We start from the raw sequence: 22,213 nt of genomic DNA, 5'->3' as shown, positions 1-22,213 counted from the left end.
TTTTTAACCTTTATAGTTGTATAAACTTTTTTAATTCATGTAAATGTATACAATTTTTCTTTTAATTTCTATAAAAGTAAATGATCAACAATCAAAACAATATATAATGAGACTAAAATTAAATACTTTTAACTATAAAAACTAAAAAAATAAAAATTATAAAATTATAAAAGTAAAAAGGTGATTAAATTATTTTATTTCAAGTAACTAAATAAAAAATTACAACTAATAAATTAACAATGAAAAAATCTTTCTTTTATGATATTAAATATTTTATACCTTAAAGTTTTTAATTAGGAAATGATATCATGTGTTTTTTAATATACGGTAAATAAATGTGTTCTAAACTTTTTTTCTAATATATTTGTATCTTTATTATATGTCGATTAAAATGATTTATAATTGAAGTTAGGTATAATTCTAATTCGAATTCAAATTCTACTATTTTTAAAGTTCAGAAGATTTAATAAGTCACTGATATTTGTTATACTTAGGTAATGATAATGAGAATTGCTACATTAATATGCTGGAATGTCGATAAGCATTTAGATTAACCAATATTAGATTAATAACTATAGAAATTATTAATAACTATAACCACTCAATTACATACATGTCAGTAATAATCCCTCTTTAGTATTCATCAATAAATGTCCCAAATTTTCACCAGACACGTTACAGTGATGTACCAATGTATATGGATTAAAGAAGTTTTATACCAAGAAAAAAGAATTATTTTAAAAAAAGAACTCTTTTAAATATATAGACAAACACGCTCTATTCCCATTAATTGTAAATCTTATTTATAAGATTAAAAAGTTAAACAAAAATAAATATGTTTGACGTATTAAACTTTTAAAATATTCAAGAATTTCTTCATCTCAAGTTAATATAATAAAATTGTCATTTGTTGCGTTACCATAATATAATAGTGTTATCTATTTTCTATTTTAAAAGAGTTGAGTTAGAAACTCATAATAAGATAAGCTTTTCCACTTCTTTTTATTGCATTATCATATATATTATGTCAAATAATGATATTTAATAAATAAAGTATTAAACATTAATTTATAACCTATATAACAACACATATATAAATTATACAATATTATATAGATATACAACTATATAATAAATGTAACATTTAAAAATTATATGCTAAATTTATATAATGTAGTATAAGATTATCTTATATATGATTACATAATATAATATAAAATTTTATTTCAATATATGTTTTATATACGAATATAATAATTTGAAATGTAAATTTAGAATTTATCATTAAATAATTATTAAATTAGAAAAATTATTCTTTAAATATATTTTGAACAATATATGAATAATAATAATAATTCTAACATGTTATCTAATTTTAATAAATAGAACTCAAACTAAATTCAAAAGATTAAAGGGTTATATGTATTTTTTTTATGAAACTGTTTGATATTTTAAAGATTTATATTATATACATAATATATAGTATAATAAAATTATTGAATTTAGTAAAATGTTGCATACCAAACATTTAACAAGGTTAAAATCTTTCGTATAAGGTTAAAACCTTTAAAAGAAAACCTAAATTTTACTTCATCTTGTCTTAAGCTCATATCTTATCTGAGTCAACAAACCCTAATTCTTATAACATCAATAAATAAATTGTCTAAAAATTTTCAAGGTAAAACAATTTCAAAGTCTTTTTTTTTCATAAGAACACTCATCTGCACGCATGTGATTCTGAATTATTGTTGAAATAAACCCATTGTTCCAGAAACACTTGTATCAAAGAAACACTTTCCCATTGTAGAACATTACATGAAGCTTGATTATATCAAAGAACAATAAATTAAATGCAAGAAAGCTTGATAATAGTATATAATGAATGGATTTATTATTTATTTATACATATAATACACTGCTGTATCACAAGACTCGGAACAAAACCTTGAATTGAAATCCTATTATAAAAAATAAACTTTGTTCGGAACTAACAGGGTCTGATAACAAGCTACTAAATATTTTTAACAAAAATAAGAGAAAATCAGGGACATGTCGGTAATTGCAATTTGTGTTGCGGGAGACACAGCGTCTAGGAACTTGTAGCAGAGAGAGAGCACGAGCACGACCAAGCTGTAGACTTTTGTACTGTGGTAGTAGATAGATAGAGACTAGGCTCAAGTTCATGCGTTTCCTCTAATTAGTACTTGGAACTTTTGATATATAATGCTTCATCTTTCATCAGTTTCTCATGTGCACATCTAAAAATGTGAAGAGAAAAATAATAATACATCAAAAGAACAGATTTAAAAAAAAAAAAAAAAAAACGAAAAGGGAGCTCCCTTCAGTCCAAGTACAGGAAGTTTAAGATTCAACTTGTCTCCCGCATCATTCACTCATTTGCTAAGTATCTTTTACTCAGCATTTGGATGAATGAGTCGGCAGCTAATTGAAACTTACTACCACCCATGAGTGGACTGAAGAAAGCTCTCTTACCCCTTATTTATCAGGACATGTGCATCAACTATTGGCTTGAAAACAAGGTCAGTGCACAGATCTGCACCATTTTTAAACATATATAGTACAAGATGCTCATCGTTAAACAAGAGAAAAGAAAATAAATATGAAAGGTAGCTTAAGAATAATGAAAACAAAATAAAATAAACATCTGAAAACAGAATATGTTGACAAAGACCAGAATCATGCCTAAACAATCTTGAATCTGGTGGACGATGCCACTACATGAATCTCAATCAAGAGATAGCAGCTCCCATGAGTCTTGATGGAATGAAGGGCCTTTTATAAGCAAGAGAAGGATATGGATTGCGTGTGTTATCCTTAATGGTTAAAATTAAAAAAAATAAAATAAAATAATATATATATATATATATATATATATATACCAACTAATAAAATAAAATCAGTAAATTATTATTAGATGTAATAAAGAAATGGGTGAAAAGTATTAACCCCTTATTTTTTGTTAAAATTATTAATGATATCATTGTTAAAATGATTAATAGTATGTTTGAAAAGATGATTTAGTAAAAAATAGAAGAAAAAAAATAAAAAAAATGTATATTTTAAAAGGATGATATAAGTAAATTTAGGAAGAAATTATGATAAAATTTGTATAAATTTATTTTCACTTTTTTAAAAGTGAATTTGTGTAAAATTTATTTTAAAAAAATACATAGATAAGACTATCTTTAAATTATTATCTAAATAATTAATTAATAAAAAAAATTAGTTAAATTATATTTTTACATATAAATTTAATTACATAAAGTATATTTTTAACATATTAATTTCTCTCTATTTTTCATATAAATTTATTCTATTACATAATCACAAATTTTACATTATTTTTTTATATTTTTTATTAAATTAATTTTTACTTATTTTTTTATTTTTTTTAATTCTTTCCCCTCAACAAACAAAGCATAAGACCAAAAAAAAGTTACGTTAACCTATCACTATTTTTTCTATTTTAATAACACTGGAAAGTTATTCACGTTCATCCTTTGCTACATGCCGCAGTATTGTTGCCAGCGTATCTTTTCCTAGGAGTAAAGTAACCTCTCAAATCTACACGAACTTGGAACAAATTTAGGATAAGAAACGTTTTACGGTGAAAAAACATACATACTCTTTTTAAGATTAATATATAACAGTTCTAAACATTAAAATACATGAAATTAAGTTATTTGTCAACTAATAATTAACAATTATCAACACCGTTGTCTTCCATATGGTCTTAAAACAATTCCATCAATAAATTGTTATTATTTTATTTTTATGTCGAGTATCATCATTTCAATCTAAATATAAAAAAAAATATAAGTAAAGTAGAATTCAAAAGAAAATCACACAATTAACATAGAAATTAACTACTATATTATGGACGTATAAAAATTTTTTATGCTTCAATATTATATATATATTAACTTATCAATATAATACAACATGAAAATCATTAAAGTTAACATAATGATGTAACTCAAACAAAATCCAATTTAGTATGCTAATATTACAAAGGTTAAGATATATTTTTCGTCTCTTATGTTGTTTATTAGATTTAATTTAGTCTCACTTTAATTAATTGAATCAATTTAGTCCTACATTTTTAAAATGTATCTTAATGTTTGATTATTCGTCCCCTCCGTTTAAATACTTAATATATGTGACACACCGTTGAGCATTTAAACGGAAGGAACGAAAAATCAAACATTGAGATACATTTTAAATATATGAGATAAAATTAATTCAAATAATTGATGTAAGACTAAATTGACACTAAAAAATAATACAAAAGATGAAAAATGTATTTTTTTACTTATCACAAACATCAACACATTGCATGCTCAACATCCTCATTCAACTTGAACCACATCATAACATAGTTAATAGTCACACAATTTAACCTGGACATGCACAACAAATTAATTATATGTGTTCTCACACATTTCAACTAAGAAATTTCTTATAACATAGGTGAATAGTCTAAGTGGTTTAATCCTATGAAATCAATACATAATAGTCATTAAAAATGTATTTACATCACACTAAAATTTATTACTAGCGACAATTATTTATTAGAAAAATATATATGTGGATGATAACTCTCACCTTACAAGTTTATTTTGTATGATTGAGTTAGACTTATGGCTTACCAATCTCAATAGTGCTAAACTTGAAGGGTATACTGGGAAAAATCTAAGTTTCACATTGATTATAGATAAAATAATTAAAGAGCATGTAAGTAGAGAATAATTTTCACCTTGCAAGTCTCACATCTCTAGAGGATAATTCTTATCTTACAAATCCTACATCAACTATAAATAAGGTAATTAAAGAGTAGTATAAATCAAATTTTAAATTTTTAGTGGCAATAAAAAAATATAAAATACCAATAAAAAAGTTACAAAAAACTTATACATATTTTTCAACCATTAAAGAGTCTTTACCAGCATGTAGAATAATTGTTAGTAAATATTTTAGAGACACTCTATACAATGGCTAATGTGTAAATGCTGATAAAATTTTTTGTAACAATTTTTATTATCATTAAAAATCATATTAAATATCCACTAAAAGTCCATTTTGTTATAGTGAATACAACTCAACTCAACTTTCAACTATTTAATTATCTACTTATACCATACAATATCAACATATAATAGATTCAACTAATCTATTAATTTTTAATTATTTTTTTGTTTTTGAAAGTGAAAATTCCCATTTAAGTTGTGTCAATCATATTTCTAAATATACATTTAGAAATCATGCGTAACGTTTTTCAAATAATTAAAAATTAATATAGAAACGGAAGGAGAAGATGAAGAATTGTCAATATAATTTACTTGTAAAAAAAAAAAGTACGGAGAGTTGGAAATAACGTGTGTAATGTTATTTTTGTATAGTGTGGTTGATTAATTGAAAAACCTGTAGTCATTATAACAGTAGTTGCTTTAGCAATTTAACAGTGATGTATACAAGTAATATTAGCGCTATAACTTTTCTTTTTAATCTTTTATGGATCAATAATTTCTTCCTTCATTTAATTATACTTTAAACAAATTTATCAGTCATGCTCGTAATGTTAATGGTAAAACAAAAAGAGTATATATACTAATAGATATTGTGTTTCGAAAGTTTAAAATAAGTTTTTATCTTTTTTTTCTTAATTAAATATACGTTGTATTATGATTGTTTTGCATTGACATTTCAGCATTAAGAATATGAAAATAAATCTCATTATTCTAACGTTTTTCATTTTATTTTTTATTTTTTATTTATAACTATGAAGTATTGTTTGTTTTTATATCATAATTGTATACAATGTTATTGTCATTAACTTAATTATCTTATCATAATTCAATTTTGTTTGTGATATTTAGTAATTGTATTATTATATGTCATGGGATTTGTTTTTTTTTTTTTTTTTTGCTTCAATGTAAATTCTTTTATTTTGGAGATAATCTTGTCTAAAGCAATGTCAGACACATAATGTAGATATCTATTTCAAGAAAAAATAGTTCCTTATTAAGAGACTAATTATTTTCGGCGTGGATTCTTCTGTTGATGTTATTTTAAGTTATAATAATCATCTGTTTTTAAGTAATGTTGTTGTGTTAAGTTTACGTTAGGATCGTGTTACTGTGTGACACAAGGAGATAACGTGATATATTATTAATGAGAAAAATAATAATGAAATAATTGGAGTTTTTGAAATGGGTATAAGTATAATATATTAAATATTATTTAGTGTTTAAAGGTAGTGGTTAGTGGATAGAGGTATCCCTTTGTTTGTGTATGTAGGTTACCTACCATCACATCAAAATGTGGATGGGTGGCTACAGAAATGGGTCATATCGAAGTAAAAAAGGTGAGTGGCAAATGAGGAAGAGACATGGGTGTCTCAGACTCAGTGCACTCCTCTTTCGTCCTTTGCCCTTCTCATTACCATTTCATTTCAATTTGTCCAATCATGCTTTTTCCATACTCCCTTCTCAGTTATGACCTGTCCATCCATCTAATCTTTCTCCCTCAAACACCTATTCATCCTTTCCATTCATTCAAAACTTTCAATTACTATGTTTCGTCTCGTGTATGCCACTAACCTGGACCCATTAACAAATGGACCCCCAATTTGTGACCTTATTGGGAACCCCATAACGTCACCGGTTGCATCAAGATTCAAGACACCCCCTTCACATAATCATCTATTCAAGATACATCTAAAACATTAATATCGTATTTATTTACGGGGAGAAGAATTAGGTGAAAAATTAAATGAAAATTAAAAAATTAAATAAGTGAGTAAAAAATAACTTGTTTAGTTTGAGAGAAAAATTATAAAGAATAATCGGCTTTTTAACTAAAGTGGGGTCCTTTTAAAAGTTTATTACGTAATTAGGGTTATTTTGTAACTAATTACGCCTATGGGGTTGTTTACAACAATGTCGCTATGGGTCATAGCGACACTCATGACACGTGACAATTTTTTTTTTTGGTCTAGGGTGGGCTGGAATGAGCCACATCAGTGTCGTTATAGGCTGAGCCAACATAGTTGATGGACTAACAAAAATGATGTAACCCATAGCGACACCCTCTAAAAAAAAAAAGAAGAAAAAAAACAAAAATAATAGAAATGTAAAATAAAAATAATAAACTAAATTATTTATTATATATTTATAAAAATTAAATTAAATTTTTTAAAAATGTAATTTTAAAATAAATTTTATGTATTTTTTAAGACTGACGATATGGGCCCTAGCGCCTTGCATTTTTTTATTTTTATTTTTGCAAAATAATCACGTTTTATTTATAATTATTTGTTTTTCTATTTTTAATTCAAAGTAAACAAACAGAATAATTAAAATAAAATTATATTATATTAAGTTAAATTAAAAAAAACTGTGGAAAAAATAAGTAAATAAATCAATTTAAAATTTAAATAAAATTAAATCAAATTAAAATTTAAATAAAATTATTTTTTAAAAAAATATAAATTACACAGAATTAAAATAAATCAATTTATAATTTAAATAAAATAAATTCTGAAATAAATTTAAATTACACAGAAATAAATTAAATCAAGATAAAATTTAAATTTAATTATTTTCTAAATAAATATAAATTAAAAAGAATTAAAATAAATCATTTTAAAATTTAAATATCATTATTTTTTAAAAAAATATATAAATTACACAGAAATATAACTAAATAAATTACACAGAATTAAATTTAAAAAATTTAAATTTTAAATATAATTTTTTTAAAAAAAATTTATTTAAAATGATAAAGGCTATAGCGACTTTACAAACAGAAACAAATATACTCATAATTTAATAATTACACAGAATTAAATTATAAAATATCAAATTTAATAAAAGTCAGTTTTTATATAATTTATTTAAAATGATATAGCCCATAGCGACTTTCTAATAATTACAGAAAAAAATATATAAATATAACTAATTAAATTACACTAATTATAAAAATGAATATAATTAATTAAATTACAGAAATTAATAAAACAGAAAATACCTCAAAGACTAAATACTTCTGGGGTTCTGGGAAAATCCAAATAAAATTTAACTTGAAATAATAATTAAAATATATATAAGTTACACAAAATTTAAAAATAACTGAATAATTTATAACTAAATTCAACACAGCAAAAAAAAAAAAAAAAAACTTACCTTCTATAGGAGGATTCTTGGAGGCAAGGGTGAGTGGGGGGACCATCTGAAGGCAAAAATCCTTATATAGGGGAATTTTTTTTTTTTTACTGTTCGAAGTCACGTGTCAAATTACTATTCGTTGAATCTGCAATAATTTGACACGTGGCTACTGTCATTAATTTGTCAACCACCACCAGTGTCGTTATGGCCTATAGCGACAAAGTGTTGCTATAGGCCATAGCGCCACTATGTTTGTAGTTTTTTTTTAATTATTAAATAATTTGTTTTTTTTCACATTTTAATTTATTTACGAATATCATAAAAATATATATTTATATAATTATCTTTTCTGATTTTTCTTTATTTTATATATTTTTATTTTTCTATTTATGTTTTTTAATTTTTAAATGGGTGGCGCTATGTCGCTATAGGCCATAGCGCCACTATTTTTCATGTTTTTTTTAATTATTAACTAAATTAATTTTACCCACATTTTAATTTATTTTATGAATATCATAAATATCATTCATCTTTTCTGATTTTTCTTTATTTTATATATATTTATTCTTTCTATTTATTTATTTTTTTTAATTTTAAAAGGGTGGCGCTATGGCCTATAGCGACACTGTGTCGCTATAGACCATAACGCCACTTTGACAGATTCATTTTTTAATTATTTACTTAGATTTTTTTATATTAAATATGTGGCGCTATAGGCTATAGCGAGTTTAGTGAAGCTGTTTTGTGTCGTTATAAGCTGTAGCGACACTGTCAATATGGCTTTCATGGCTTCGCTAGAGTTACAAAAATGCCACGTGTCACTGATGTCGCTATGGCCCATTGCGACACTGTTGTAAACAACCCCAAAGGCGTAAATACTTACAAAATAGCCACATTTACGTGATAAAGTTTTAAAAGGACCCCACTTTGGTCAAAAAGCCAGAATAATCATATATATATATATACTTAATAGTTAGAAAATATCTACACAACTAATTATATTAGAGTAACTTGACAAAATGAATCTTAACAAAATAAATAGAGTTATTTATCAACATGACTTCACAAATTACACTCCGTTCTCATGTAAATATAATCATCGTAATTCAACTCTCATGAAAATTAGGGGTGTAAACAGGTCGGGTTAGATCAGATTTAGATAAATTCGTTATTCGATTCAATCAAAATTTAACGGGTTTAGTTTAATTGAATTTGTACATTTTTTAAAAAGATTTGACTCAACCTAACCCAATTACGAACAGATTGGATTGAGTTGGATTAATTGGGCCAACATAATTAAATTTATTTGTTTTCTTAATGAAAATTTAGATATTTCAAAATATATATAAATTATTTGATACATTGATGCAAATCCAATGTTATCAACCTATAAAATAAATAATGATACAAATTAAATTATGAAATAAATTTATTAATTTGTTGCATCATTATCAACTAAAAAACCAACATTTATTAATACATAATAAAATTTAAAATAAATATATTATATTATTGCAATGTTATCAATCTAAAAAACAAAACTCATTATTAAGTAAGAGTATAAGTGATTATTCAAACACTATTATTATTGTTGTTGTTGTTATTATTATTATTATTATGATGATGATGATGATGATGATGATGATGAATGGGTCGAGTTGGGTAATGGTTGAAAACATGAAACCTGTTACTCAACCCGTACGGTGTCGGATTTTGATTGGTTAGGTTGGGTTTGATCCAAAAATTAAAAAATCCAATACGAACACATTGGGTCGGTTGAGATTCGCAATTTAACCGTACCTAGCTACACATGTAATAAAAATGTATAAAGATAAACCATATTTAAATGAATATTCATGCAACAAGTATAAAAGTAAAAAACGAATATACTAATCACTAACACCAACATGTAAACCACCAGTAAAATACCTTATGGTCTACAACATATCAATCCAATAAAACACATCAACGTGGCACCCAATACCTTACAAGGGTAAGCAACAGTTTCATCGACACACCAACAACTAGAGCTGTCAAAATAGGTCAACCCGGCCCATGTGGGCCGGCCCACCTTGACCCACTTTAAAAACGAGCCAACCCAACCCGGTTCCACTTTTAATTTTTTCAAAAAAAATTTGGCCCGGCCCAGCCCACCTCGGGTTGGTGGGTTATACGGGCCAACCCACCAACCCACCAAAAATTAAAAAAAATTATCAACAAAATTCAAATTTTAAATTAACTATCAATTAACATAATAGTCATAAAATTAGCATAATTAATAGTCATAAATCATAATTTATCATACAAAATTAAATACAAATCATGATAAAAGTCTAAAATAAAAATTTTCAATATCCTATCATACAAAATTAATTACAAATTATACTTAAATTTTTATTGCAAAAAAATATATGGTGGGTTGGTGGGCTACCCGGCCCACCACGGGTTTAGCCCGGGTGGGCCGGGTCAAAGTGGGCCGGGTTGAGATTTACCCACTTACTACAAAACTTTAATTTTTTTTGGCCCGGCCCGACCCGTTTTCAAGGTGGGCCGGGTTGGCCCACGGGTTCCGGCCCACTTTGACGGCTCTACCAACAACCATGTCATTCAATAGCTAAAACAATCAGCATATGAATAACATCAATAATCACCATATCATATGTCTAACACCTCAACTAATGCATTGTCATGCATTTATTTATATAAATCTCTTACAACAAAGATGAACCATTTAATTGGTTTGATCCTACCAAACTAACATGATTTTTCTTACACGTGTTATGTCAACAATCAAATTAAGATACCAATCCTAAAAATATGATTTTTTTGGATGTCACAACTTAAATTAAGAAGTATTATATTATTGTTATGATAGAACAACTTAGGTATAGACCTACTACATCGTTAGCTTGCATAACTAAGTTTCCTATGAAATTAGCTTCCAGACTACCCTTTAAACATTACGTCCTTTTAGTACTCGGTTAGAGACTAAGCCTCCGACCTTATACTTTACTTGGTTGGTTACTTTATACATGCATGTCTCGACTTTGCGCCCACACACAATTTAACATTGGTCACTTTTAGCTAATATGCCTCAACCTGAATCACATACTGCATCAACTATGGTCCTAAAGAAGATTCAACTATTCACTTCAAAAGTTAAGACCTACTCAATGAGGATTTTCAACAATTAGGCTAGTGGAGCACCGTGTCAATAGCCACACAGTAGATAACATGTCCTATAGTCTTAAATCAATAAATATGTCTAAATATATTCTCAGCATCACGCCTTAACAATGTAACAGACACAATATATTGCATAAAGCATTCTTAGCAGTATACCTCAACATTGTATCAACATAGTATGCTTAAGTGCTTAAAGCATTTTCAACATCACACCTTAATAATTCAACATTATAATACACACGCACACACACATATATTAATATATATATATAACCTCATATCAATATATATAGAACTAGCAACACCTTTTAAAATACAACACACAATAGATTCATCTAATATATCCATGTTCATCAATTAATCACGATGACAACAAGTCAATATAAGGCAATTCATGCATGAAGTTATCCATCCTATTTCGAGCGCCATTAAGGCAAGTAGTCTTTTATCTCGCCTATATTCAATGTCATTCAACTTGTGCCGGCATGGAAGAGGTAGTGACCCTCATGCTCGCTACCACTCCTTTGGCACCCAACACCAATTTAGGTAAAGTCAATTCTCACATCTCACATCTCACATCCAACGCCATTCCAATTATGCTCGACGTGGCCAAATCATAGTCTATTATCTCTTCTCATGTTTGACTTTACTAATCTTGCGCTCGGTGCGAGTGAGACAAGGACCCTTTAATTTAAATCACCCTTAATGTCATGAAGGCATGTCCAATGCAATGATGAATTTTACTCATAGGAGACTAACGAATTGACCTTTCTTTCACTTAAAAATCAAGAACTCAACATGCATTGCACTCAAACACACATATGCATCATAAGTAACTCAAATCCAACCAATATAATCACATGCAATCATAATTGATTAAGATCATCGATAAAATATATTACTTAATTACATTTATCACAATAAACATAATTAATAAAACATGATGTTACATTCTACATGTGATTTTTGCTTCTTTTTCACTTCATGTTATCTATTGTTATAAGGTTACAATATATATATATATATATATATATATATATATATATAATTAAAATAACATATTTTAATTATAAAAATTAAAAGATAAAGTATATAAATTATATAAAAAAAAGGATTTTTTTTCATCATTTCGATTCCGATGGAAAAAAAAAAATAAAAAAAACTTTGTAAACTTAGAAAAATAGGAAGAGTCACTTCGAGATTTGAAAAAGAGGAGAAAAATTACGAAGCAAAATTTATTAGATTGTTGATGGAAAGAAAAAAACTAGGCATTATAAAAGTAGCATTCCACATGATCAGGTATACAAATTGTGGTGGGAAAGGGAAAGCACGTTGCGACTGAGAAGGATTATATTATTAGAGAGAGAAAACGCAAATTGTTGATCAAGTACAAGCTAGTTTGCTACAAGGTCACTTCTTGCTCATGGACAGCCCCACATACTTCAAAACTGGCATTGGATAATCGATACGTTTACATTTTATATTTATGCAAAATTTATATTTTTTTTTATACTTTTGTTATTAAATTCTCAAATTAAATGATAATATAAAATATTGTTTTTAAATTTTAGAATAAATCTTTTGGTTAATATTTATTTTATCCATAAGAATTATAATAATAACATCTTGATTTTAATGTAAGACAAAGCACATATTATTTTAATATTTACTATTAGATTGATCTTAATAATTTAATATTTGATAAATATAAACAATTATACTTTGATTTTTTTTTAAATCTGTAATTTTTTTTGTCTAACATTTATTTTATAAAAGATAAATTATATATATATATATATATATATATATATATATATATATTAATATTAATATGGTATTACGTATTCTAGGAGATGACATGTTTTGTTTGGTGTGTGTGGTGTGTGAAAGAAAGATAAACGAAAGAAAGTGAATGAAAAGAAAAGTGAGAAGATAATTTATTTTTGTATGTCATAACCATGGAGGGTATAATCGTAAATAAAATATATATTTATCTTTGTATGTTATAACCATGGGGGTATAATGGTATTTTTGTTTTTCAAAGGTTTTTTTTTTTCAAATTGGAAAAAAACTGCTTTGGTGTGGGGCCTGTCGTATTTTTTATTTATTTTTTTTATACTAAATTAGCAGGGGAAAGATGTGTATACTCATCTTTTAGAAAATTTTGAGAGAAAGTGGTTACTAAAGTGTGTAATATAATTTCAGAGGTAAAAATATTAAATAAGAAAGTAAAAATTAAAAAAGATAATTATCAAAATTCATCGATAAATAAAAGGGATTTTCTTTTCAAATTGGAAAATGTTTTGGTGTGAGATTCATTGTATTTATTTCTTCCTTATTTTCTTTTATACCAAACTAGTAGGTGAAAGAGACATAAGTGATTCTGTATATTTATTTTTAAATAAAAATGATTATTAAAGTGTGTAGTATAAATTTTGGGATAATGATGTCTAATAAGAAAGTGAAAACCGGTTTCCAAAATCTATCTTGTGTAATAGGTTTAGATGAGAGAAATTTTATGATAAATGTGTAAACTTAAACGAGGGATTCTTTTTATAGTAAATTTGTAATCTTTCTATCCTTTTCTCTTCTTTTTCATTTTCATGCATTTCAAACAAATGCTATAAATACATTTTCTCTTAAACATATTAATGAATATCAAATAAAATAGAAATTAAAAATAATAATTTACAAACTTTTAGAAATGAAATTAAGATATCCTTTTTATAAGAATCAAAATCAAAATTTCACTCATTTTATATAATTATAAATATATTTAACTCTATTGAAGTAATTATATTTTAAAATTACTTAATATAATTTTTATTACCAATAAAATATATTTATCAATTAAACTGTTCAAAACATATATTTTTATAAAAATTCACTTTCAAATTATATATAATATAATAAAATAAGTGAGTTGATGCCAAGATTACATGTAAAGGGAACTATGACTACTAAAATATTTTATAAGAAAATGAAATAAAAGAAAACTCAAGTACAAACAGAGCAAAGTTTTTCGAAAGGTTCGATGGAGAAGGATTGAAATAGTTAGAAATATGAGGATCTAGGTTTAATTTTCATTATGATCATCTTTATATTTTTTCTTATCTTAAAAAAAAAAATTAGAGCAAAGTTTTGAGCCAAAAATCAAAACTCAAACTAGAAACTTCTTTATTTTATTTTATTTTTCAGATTTGTTAAAACATTAAAGGACTCACGAATATCGCATGGCCAACTAATAAGACGTATATGGATGGACCCATGACGATCACATCACAAATAAATTCAAAGACCAATCAAGTGTCGTGTTTTGAAGTGTTATTTCCTGTTAAACTAATTAAAAGAAATTCACCCCTTTTAATTTGAGTTAGACCAAATAGGAGATTTAATTAAGTGTATACTTTCTTTTGGACTTTTAGGAAGGACTACTTCTTTCTTGACGGCTAAATGAAGTGGATAGAGGTGATCAAAGTCAAGCCAAAGAACTAAGGGGGGTGTATTGGTTTAAGATTTCGTAGGATTTTAAAAGATTTTTTTTGAGTAAAAAAGTCCATTGGTATTCAATCAGGATTTTATGTCACTTAAAAATAATCCAGTGGTATTCAATCTGGATTTTCAAGATTTTTTAAAGAGTCCATTAAAATCCACTGGTATTCATTTGAGATTTTTTACAACTTAAAAACAATCCATTGGTATTCAAAAATATAAGGAATTTAAAGGATTGTTATGTGAGAGGGATTTTGAAGGACTTTCTAGTGTTATCTATAAATACCAGATTCATAAAACAATCCCATCCAAACCCAACGGATTTTGAAGGATTATTTGAAGTGATTTTTCAAGTGTTTCAATAATTTTCAAGTGAGTTTTTCATCTTTTTTTTTCTATGCTCCTATCTTCTCAATTTTTTCTCTACTAATAATACTATACTATTGTTCATTGCTCATATATAATATTGTAGTATTGTTCTCATCCCATTCTCCTATTTTGTGAAACTCTGATATGTAAATGATAGTGTCATTGACTTGCTCTATTTTTCTGTTCGTTCTGTTTAATTGACTTGCTTTATTTTATTCTATGTAGTTGAATTTGTTCCTTTATATAACAAAAAAAATACTTGAAATTTTAACTTTTAAGTGGTAATTTTTTTATAACACACGTCAAGAAAAGAAAAAGGTGAAAGATGAAACTGATATCTATCTCTAAATATATATATAAGATGAATTTGTTAGGATTTCTGTGAGTAGAATGAGATGAAAATAGATCTTAGTTGGGGAAGAACCCTCTTAGCATAAAAACTGCGAACTCTCTCGTTCCCTTGAATTTGTTACTTTTATCCCTCCTTTTATCACTCAATAATTATTTTATTTTTTTACTGAATTTTTCTTTTTATTTTTATATTGTGAAATTAATATTTTTTTATATTTAAAAAAAAATTAACATAAGACATTGCAGTATCTAATTTTTTAGGGTTTAGGATTTATGCCTTCATCAGCTTATTTTTTGAAAAATAAAATATTATTAAAATATTTGTTAGAATAATTTACATTTATAAATATCGTTAAAAATTATCATATAATATATAACTAAAATAATATATATATATATATATATATATATATATATATTCTCTATATCTAAATACTTCCGTTTATATAAAAAGATTATATATCTAAATATTTTCTCAGTATCAAATATACTGATTTTTTTTATATAAAAATTATCTTTTGTCTCTATATTTTCGTTTTTACATTTTTTTATAATGATTGAGATATTTGATCTATTTGGATAGCCAAGATATATTCGATATTATATAATTGGTGTGCTTCTAAAAATAATAATATAATTTTATTGATTTTGTCTTTTATTCATAATTATTTATATAACTAGTTTTCAACATATATTATTTTAATAATTCAAATGGAGATTCACATGGAAATAATAAAGAAAAAGGAAAAGAGAAAGAAAACTATGAAGCTTAAACCAAGGAGGATTCCGATGAATTGTTACAATTGATAGTGGATGCTATAAAAAGATGATAGAATATTATGGAGAATTATTATTATTATTTATCTAGATATTATTGTTTTTTTATTATTTTTATCTTTGACTCTTTTTAAATTTGAATGTATGAATTTTTTTTCAAATCTTATCAAATGTCAAAACTCCACAAAATCCCATAGAATCCATTAAAATCCTGATTTAAAAGTCTTGTAGAATCCATTAAAATCCTGATTTTAAATCTTGTAGAATCCTGCAAAATCTTAAAAGTCATGAAAATCCTGCAAAGTCTTTTAAAATCCGCAAGATTTTTTTTTACTAAAAAAGTCCTTTAAAATCCTAATCCAATACACCCCCCTAAGTGTTTGGTTATTTTAATAGAAGGAAGGAAAAGAGAGGAGAATGAAGATGAGAGACAAATTGTTGAATGTGTATCATCTCTTTATGGATTCTTTTTTGAGTAAGAGAGAGATACAGACAAAGTTGTAAAATGATTAAAAAAAAATTGGGATCAAAACTGCACCTGAAATATTTTAAATTTAGTTTTAGTTTTTTGATAATTTTTGAAGTATTTTAGTTCACATAGTATAAAAATATATCACTTTAGTCTTCAAAGTAATTTAGATAATATTTAAATATGGTTATAAAATGTCATTTAAATGACTTTAAAACCAAAAATGATATATCTGTAAATTAGTGAAATCAAAATAAAATAACAAAAATTTAAGTGACAAAAGAGGAAGGGAAGTATGAGAGTATGATTAATGTTATCATGGATCGAAGAGGACAAAGATAAAACAGAAGGGAGTGTGATGTGTGATAGGATTTGGAAAAGAGGAAAGAAGTCTTTATTATATAATTCATGCTCGATTAAATTACCTATTAGTCTAATTAATTATTTAATTAATAAAAAGTTGTTATAGAATAATAATAAGTTATTAAGGATTATAATAAGTATATTTTATTAATTTCTAATAGAGAAACTAATGAAATACTATTATGATAATAAAATAAATGATCTCTAATCTTGTCTAAAAAAGAATATTTATGATGTTTCATTATTTAGTAGACTTAAAAAATAATAGACTATAAAAATTTTCTCTATTTTTTTAAATATCTAAATACTCTTACATATTTAATTTGATAACAATGATTACAAGAAGTATATGTTTGCTATTATAAGCTATAGACTAAAGTTTTATTTTTCATATAAGGACAGAAGAAAATGAAAAAAAATGATTTAAACTTTTTTAAGTTATTAAATTAAAACACAATAATAAAAATAGAGTAAATTATGTTAATATTTCCTGAAATTTTGTGAAATTGCACAAATACCTGTTACATTTGTTACTCCTACAATAACCTTCCTTAATTGTTTAAAAAATATTTCATTAATATCTTTTATGCATTACTTTAACTTCTTTTTAATTATTTGAAAAAAATATATTGTAACCTCCTACAAGAAAATTTACTGTAAAACCTAAAAAAAAAGGGGAATGTTAATGTAATTTCGTAGAATTTAAAGAGATCTTAATGTAATTTACTCATAAAAATAATGTTAGCTAGGACTTCCCATTGTTCCGTAAAACACTAGATAATTTACTAGAGTTAAAAAACAAAAAAATGAAATTTAATCAAGGTTATTAAAACTTTCATCAAATAATTCCAATTAAATAACATTTGTTAGATACACAATTTGTTGTAGTGTATATTTATAATCTATATTTACTCTTCTATTTTCATGTAAATTTGGTCTTCTGATTATATATAGCACACACGAAGAGGGATGAATCCAAAGGGATGAAAGAAGGGGCCTTGAGAGATCACTTTTATCTTTTTGTAGGTCGCAAAAAAATAACAAGCTTAAGAACAACATCAAAAACATATTCTTAGTTAATTTTTAATTTTTATATCGAGAGATTGGTCAAAGTTTAATACGTATTTTATATCGATGAATTATATGAATAAAAAAAATAACATTCATAAATTAGATAAAAAGTATAACATATTTAACAATTATAATTTAATATTTATTTAAATTTATCATTAAACAAAATTCGACCTTCTTGATAAACTGCGCACACACAAAATTTAATTTAAAAATTTTGTGAGATTGTACAAATATCTTACTTTTTTTTTACTCCTATAATAATTATTTTATTTGTTTGAAAAACATTACACTAACATTTTTAAAACATTATATCAATCACCCTTAATTATTTGAAAAATATTAAATTATGCCTTATAAAAAAGATTATTTTAAATATTAAAAAAAATGTTAATGCAATTTTACAAAGCTTTATGAAGTATCAGCATTATTTACTTTTTTTTAACGACTTTTTATATTTTTCTTGAATATATTTTACAAGAAAATGCGTTTTTTTTCTTCTTCTGTTAAATAAACCAACTTGCAAGGGATATCACCTGTTCCTCTAATTTTCAAAATTAAAGTTTTTCTCACTTCCTTGGAATATCTCCTTTATAGATATTTATAGGAAGAAAAACAAATGAGTGAAAAACAAATGAGTTGATTGGTTGAGAAAAATTAGAGTCAATTCTTTAGATAATTTTTTTTTATTTTGTGTTAGTATCAAATACAATTATCTATTTATTTCTATGCATATGCTATGGAAACCTTATACTTTAGGGTAGCTAGTTTTTTTTTTTTTTTTTTTTTTTTTTTTTCTTTCTATTTCCTTCTTTTAATTGTCTTTCCCATTGATAATTTTTGATAAAATTTTTTTAAAAAAAACTTGCAAGGGGTTGCGTTTATTCGCAAATAGCTAGTTGTGTTTTGCTTGTTTTCTTGTTTTAGTCCTCTTTATTGTCCACGTACCAAAAATATCTATATGAATTTCGGCTTGTGTTGGGTTCATAATTTGACGGCAATCTGATTGTTCTGTTTTAACAACTGTAGTAAAACCTATTGAGTAAGATCATACAAATTACAAAAGTAGAAAGGATAGAGACAAAACAGAAAAATATCAATTTTTTTGAAAAGAAAAATAAAGAGAAAGCTTTCTTTACGTATAAAATACTTTCTCATAAATTAGAGTAAAAGGAGACCAAGAGGGTAAGAAGAATCCTTGTTTACTTTCTTGAATTTTTTTTAAAAAATTATAACATAAAAAATATAATAATACATACTTGTATGTTAAGAAAAAAATATTTAATAAAAGTTAAATAGTTTAGTTAAATTTAATTATTAATCAATATAATAGCTATAAAAAATCTTGATTTTATTGGGTACAGGCAGTACTCTGTATTCGACCAATACTTGGCCCCCTTATTTTGTCATCTAGACGATCCTCTACTTTAAACATGTGAAATTGTGAATGCCGCTCAATATGTCAGAAGTATTTTTTATTGGTTCATGATTTATATACCTCTTTTTTTTTTTAAATTATAAAATATTGTAGTTTTTTTAATTTTTTAATTTTACACTTCTAATTTTTAATTTTTCTTTTTTTTTTCTTTCACACATTTTTTTTTCTTTTTTAATTTTCACATGCTATCAAAATAGGTAAAGTGAAGGAAAAATAAGGAAGTACATGTAAAAATTTAAAAAAAGAGGAAAAATACGTAAAAAAAATACTAAATTAAATGTTATAGATGTAAAATTAAAAATTAAAAATATAAAAAATTAAAAAGTTAAAAATATTATAAAAATTTAATTATTATTTAAAAAAGAAAGAGGTGTACTTATAAAAAAAACAGAAGTGTATATATCATGAACCTTTTTTATATGCTTCCGAAAGTTATAAAAAGAGAGAGAGATTTGGGCCTTTGCAGTGCTATGTCTCCCGTTGTAGTGTTTGACGAAATATCAAATCTCACCTATTTTGTCAGGCCTACAATCTTAATTCCTTGGCTCATGATATATTCACCTCCTTTTTTTTATAAGTATATATCTTTTTAAAAAAAAATAATTTTTTTAAAAAATTTAATTTTACACTTTTAACTTTCAATTTGTTACTTTCTTCTTTTTATTCACATTGTTTTTTCTTTTTTAATTTTTACATGTTACCAAAATAGGTGAAGTGAAGGAAAAATAAGAGGGTGCATGTAAAAATTAAAAAAAAGAAGAAAGATATGTGAAAAAAAAGTACTAAATTAAATATTGTAAATATAAAATTAAAAAATTTAAAAGAAAAAATTAAAAAAAATTAATTTTTTTTAAAAATTTAATTATTTTTTTTAAAAGGAGGTGTACTTATAGAAAAAAGGAGGTGTATATATCATGAACCAATTCCTTCACTGTTTCTCCCCATTTTGGGCTGGGCGTATGTGTTTGGGCCTTCATAACTTAACGGGCCTAAATTGGGCATTTTGGTTTCGTAGTGGAATTCATTATTCCATTTTGGTAGATTTGCCTCCTATTGAGGGTGAGAAAATGAGCAATCAACGCATGCTAAAGTTGCTTCTCGCATTGTAGTGACAAAGATTCTCTCAGAGACAACCACACAAAGCCCCTTATGGAATCAGAACGCTCCTAGTCAATAGCGACTTTTTGAGCCTTTCTTCCCTCTAGAGTCAGTGGTTGGGTCCCAAACCTCAGCATGCTTCTTCTTTGTGGAAAGTAACCATCATTGGACTTGGTGCTTGCTATATTTACATCTATAATCACCTCTAAATGAAAGCAACAAGACCTAAAACAGATCATCACCCCATTGGTCCTTCCATATCTCAAAACTTGTCTACATTGTCCTTTTGTCTAAAAGTGTTGATGGGATCAAACGATTTCATCTGGGTGCTGCTTCTCTCCTTGTGTTGCTGCTCCTGGGTGCACAGCCTCGACAACACTGCTACAAGTGGATCATTGAATTCCTTGGTTCAAGATTTTGCTTTCAGGTCACTGGTCAAACACAGGCCTCCAACTGGTGCTCTGTATGATGCTCTTCTTCCAAGGAACCTGTCTGGTATGGCTGTTTCAGTAGTGCGTCTCAGAAGCAGAAGGCTCTGGAACAAAGGTGCGAACTTTAGCTACTTCAAGATTCCACCAAGAACCATGTCCATTCCCCATGTTAGGAGGTTGGCTATTGTGTACCAAAACTTGGGCAATTGGTCTTCCCACTACTACAATTTGCCAGGTTACTCGCTCATCTCTTCTGTCGTTGGCTTCATGGTTTTTGATGCTTCAAATGTAACTAACACAAGCGTGAGAAACCTCACTCTCAACACAATGGGGCAGCCCATATCTATTCAATTCCCCAACACTACATTTATGGGTAGTGGTAGTATCAAATCAAGGGTGAGATGTGTAACTTTCAATGCCAATGGAACATTTCAACTTACTGATATGGGTTCCCCTGGGGTGTGTTACTCAAGAGATCAGGGCCACTTTTCAGTTGTGATTCCAATGGAGAAGAACCGGGGACCATGGTATCTATGGGTGATTGGCTCTGTGGTTGGATTTTTTGGGTTGATTATAATTGGCTATGCGGGATTTTCTTCCATGAGACTTCTCAAGAGCAAGAGGATTCAAGCCATGGAAAAGCAAGCTAATGAAGATCAGGTTCTTGAAAGTAGATGGGTTGGCAATAGTAAAATGCCGTCAGCAGCAGTGACAAGAACTCAGCCAGTTATTGAGAGTGGTGTTCTTTAGTGCCCTGCATTTTTTCACCCAATTGCCCTTGTTACTTTGCTAATACACTTTTGTCAGTGTTTGTATAACAAACAAGGTTCGTCCATTCTATGCAATGAACAAAGCATGTGTATTCTGACCATAAATGAAGGAATAGTTTTGTAGATAAATATTTCAAGAATGAAAATTCTTTTTAGTCTCTTAATTCCTCTTGTATGGAATATGTTCTATCATGTTGAAGAAAGTTTAACTC

General features: G+C 26.2%; 1 protein-coding gene and 1 long non-coding RNA gene across 2 annotated transcripts; one reads left to right on the top strand and one right to left on the bottom strand.

The window, feature by feature from the left end:
* Positions 1 to 1,869: 1,869 nt before the first annotated feature.
* LOC145954564 (uncharacterized) lies at positions 1,870 to 2,809 on the bottom strand. Its single transcript, XR_014431808.1, has 2 exons — positions 2,494 to 2,809; positions 1,870 to 2,258 (listed from the first exon to the last, which is right to left on the bottom strand). It is a non-coding gene; the product is annotated as an uncharacterized LOC145954564 (long non-coding RNA).
* Positions 2,810 to 21,009: 18,200 nt separating this feature from the next.
* On the top strand, positions 21,010 to 21,981 carry LOC109805688 (uncharacterized). Its single transcript, XM_020367861.2, has one exon. The coding sequence runs from the start codon at positions 21,010 to 21,012 to the stop codon at positions 21,979 to 21,981; it is 972 nt and encodes a 323-aa protein (XP_020223450.2).
* The last annotated feature ends 232 nt before the right edge of the window (positions 21,982 to 22,213 follow it).

This window comes from Cajanus cajan, chromosome 2 (genome assembly GCF_000230855.2).
Source record: "Cajanus cajan strain Asha chromosome 2, NIPB_CcT2T_4, whole genome shotgun sequence".
NCBI lineage: Eukaryota > Viridiplantae > Streptophyta > Magnoliopsida > Fabales > Fabaceae > Cajanus > Cajanus cajan.
Note: the sequence above shows the minus strand (reverse complement) of the source record. Positions and strands in the feature narration are given on the sequence as shown.

Bases quoted from the DNA above. Each gene is read 5' to 3' on its own strand.
- LOC109805688 (XM_020367861.2), top strand. From the start codon at position 21,010: ATGAAAGCAACAAGACCTAAAACAGATCATCACCCCATTGGTCCTTCC.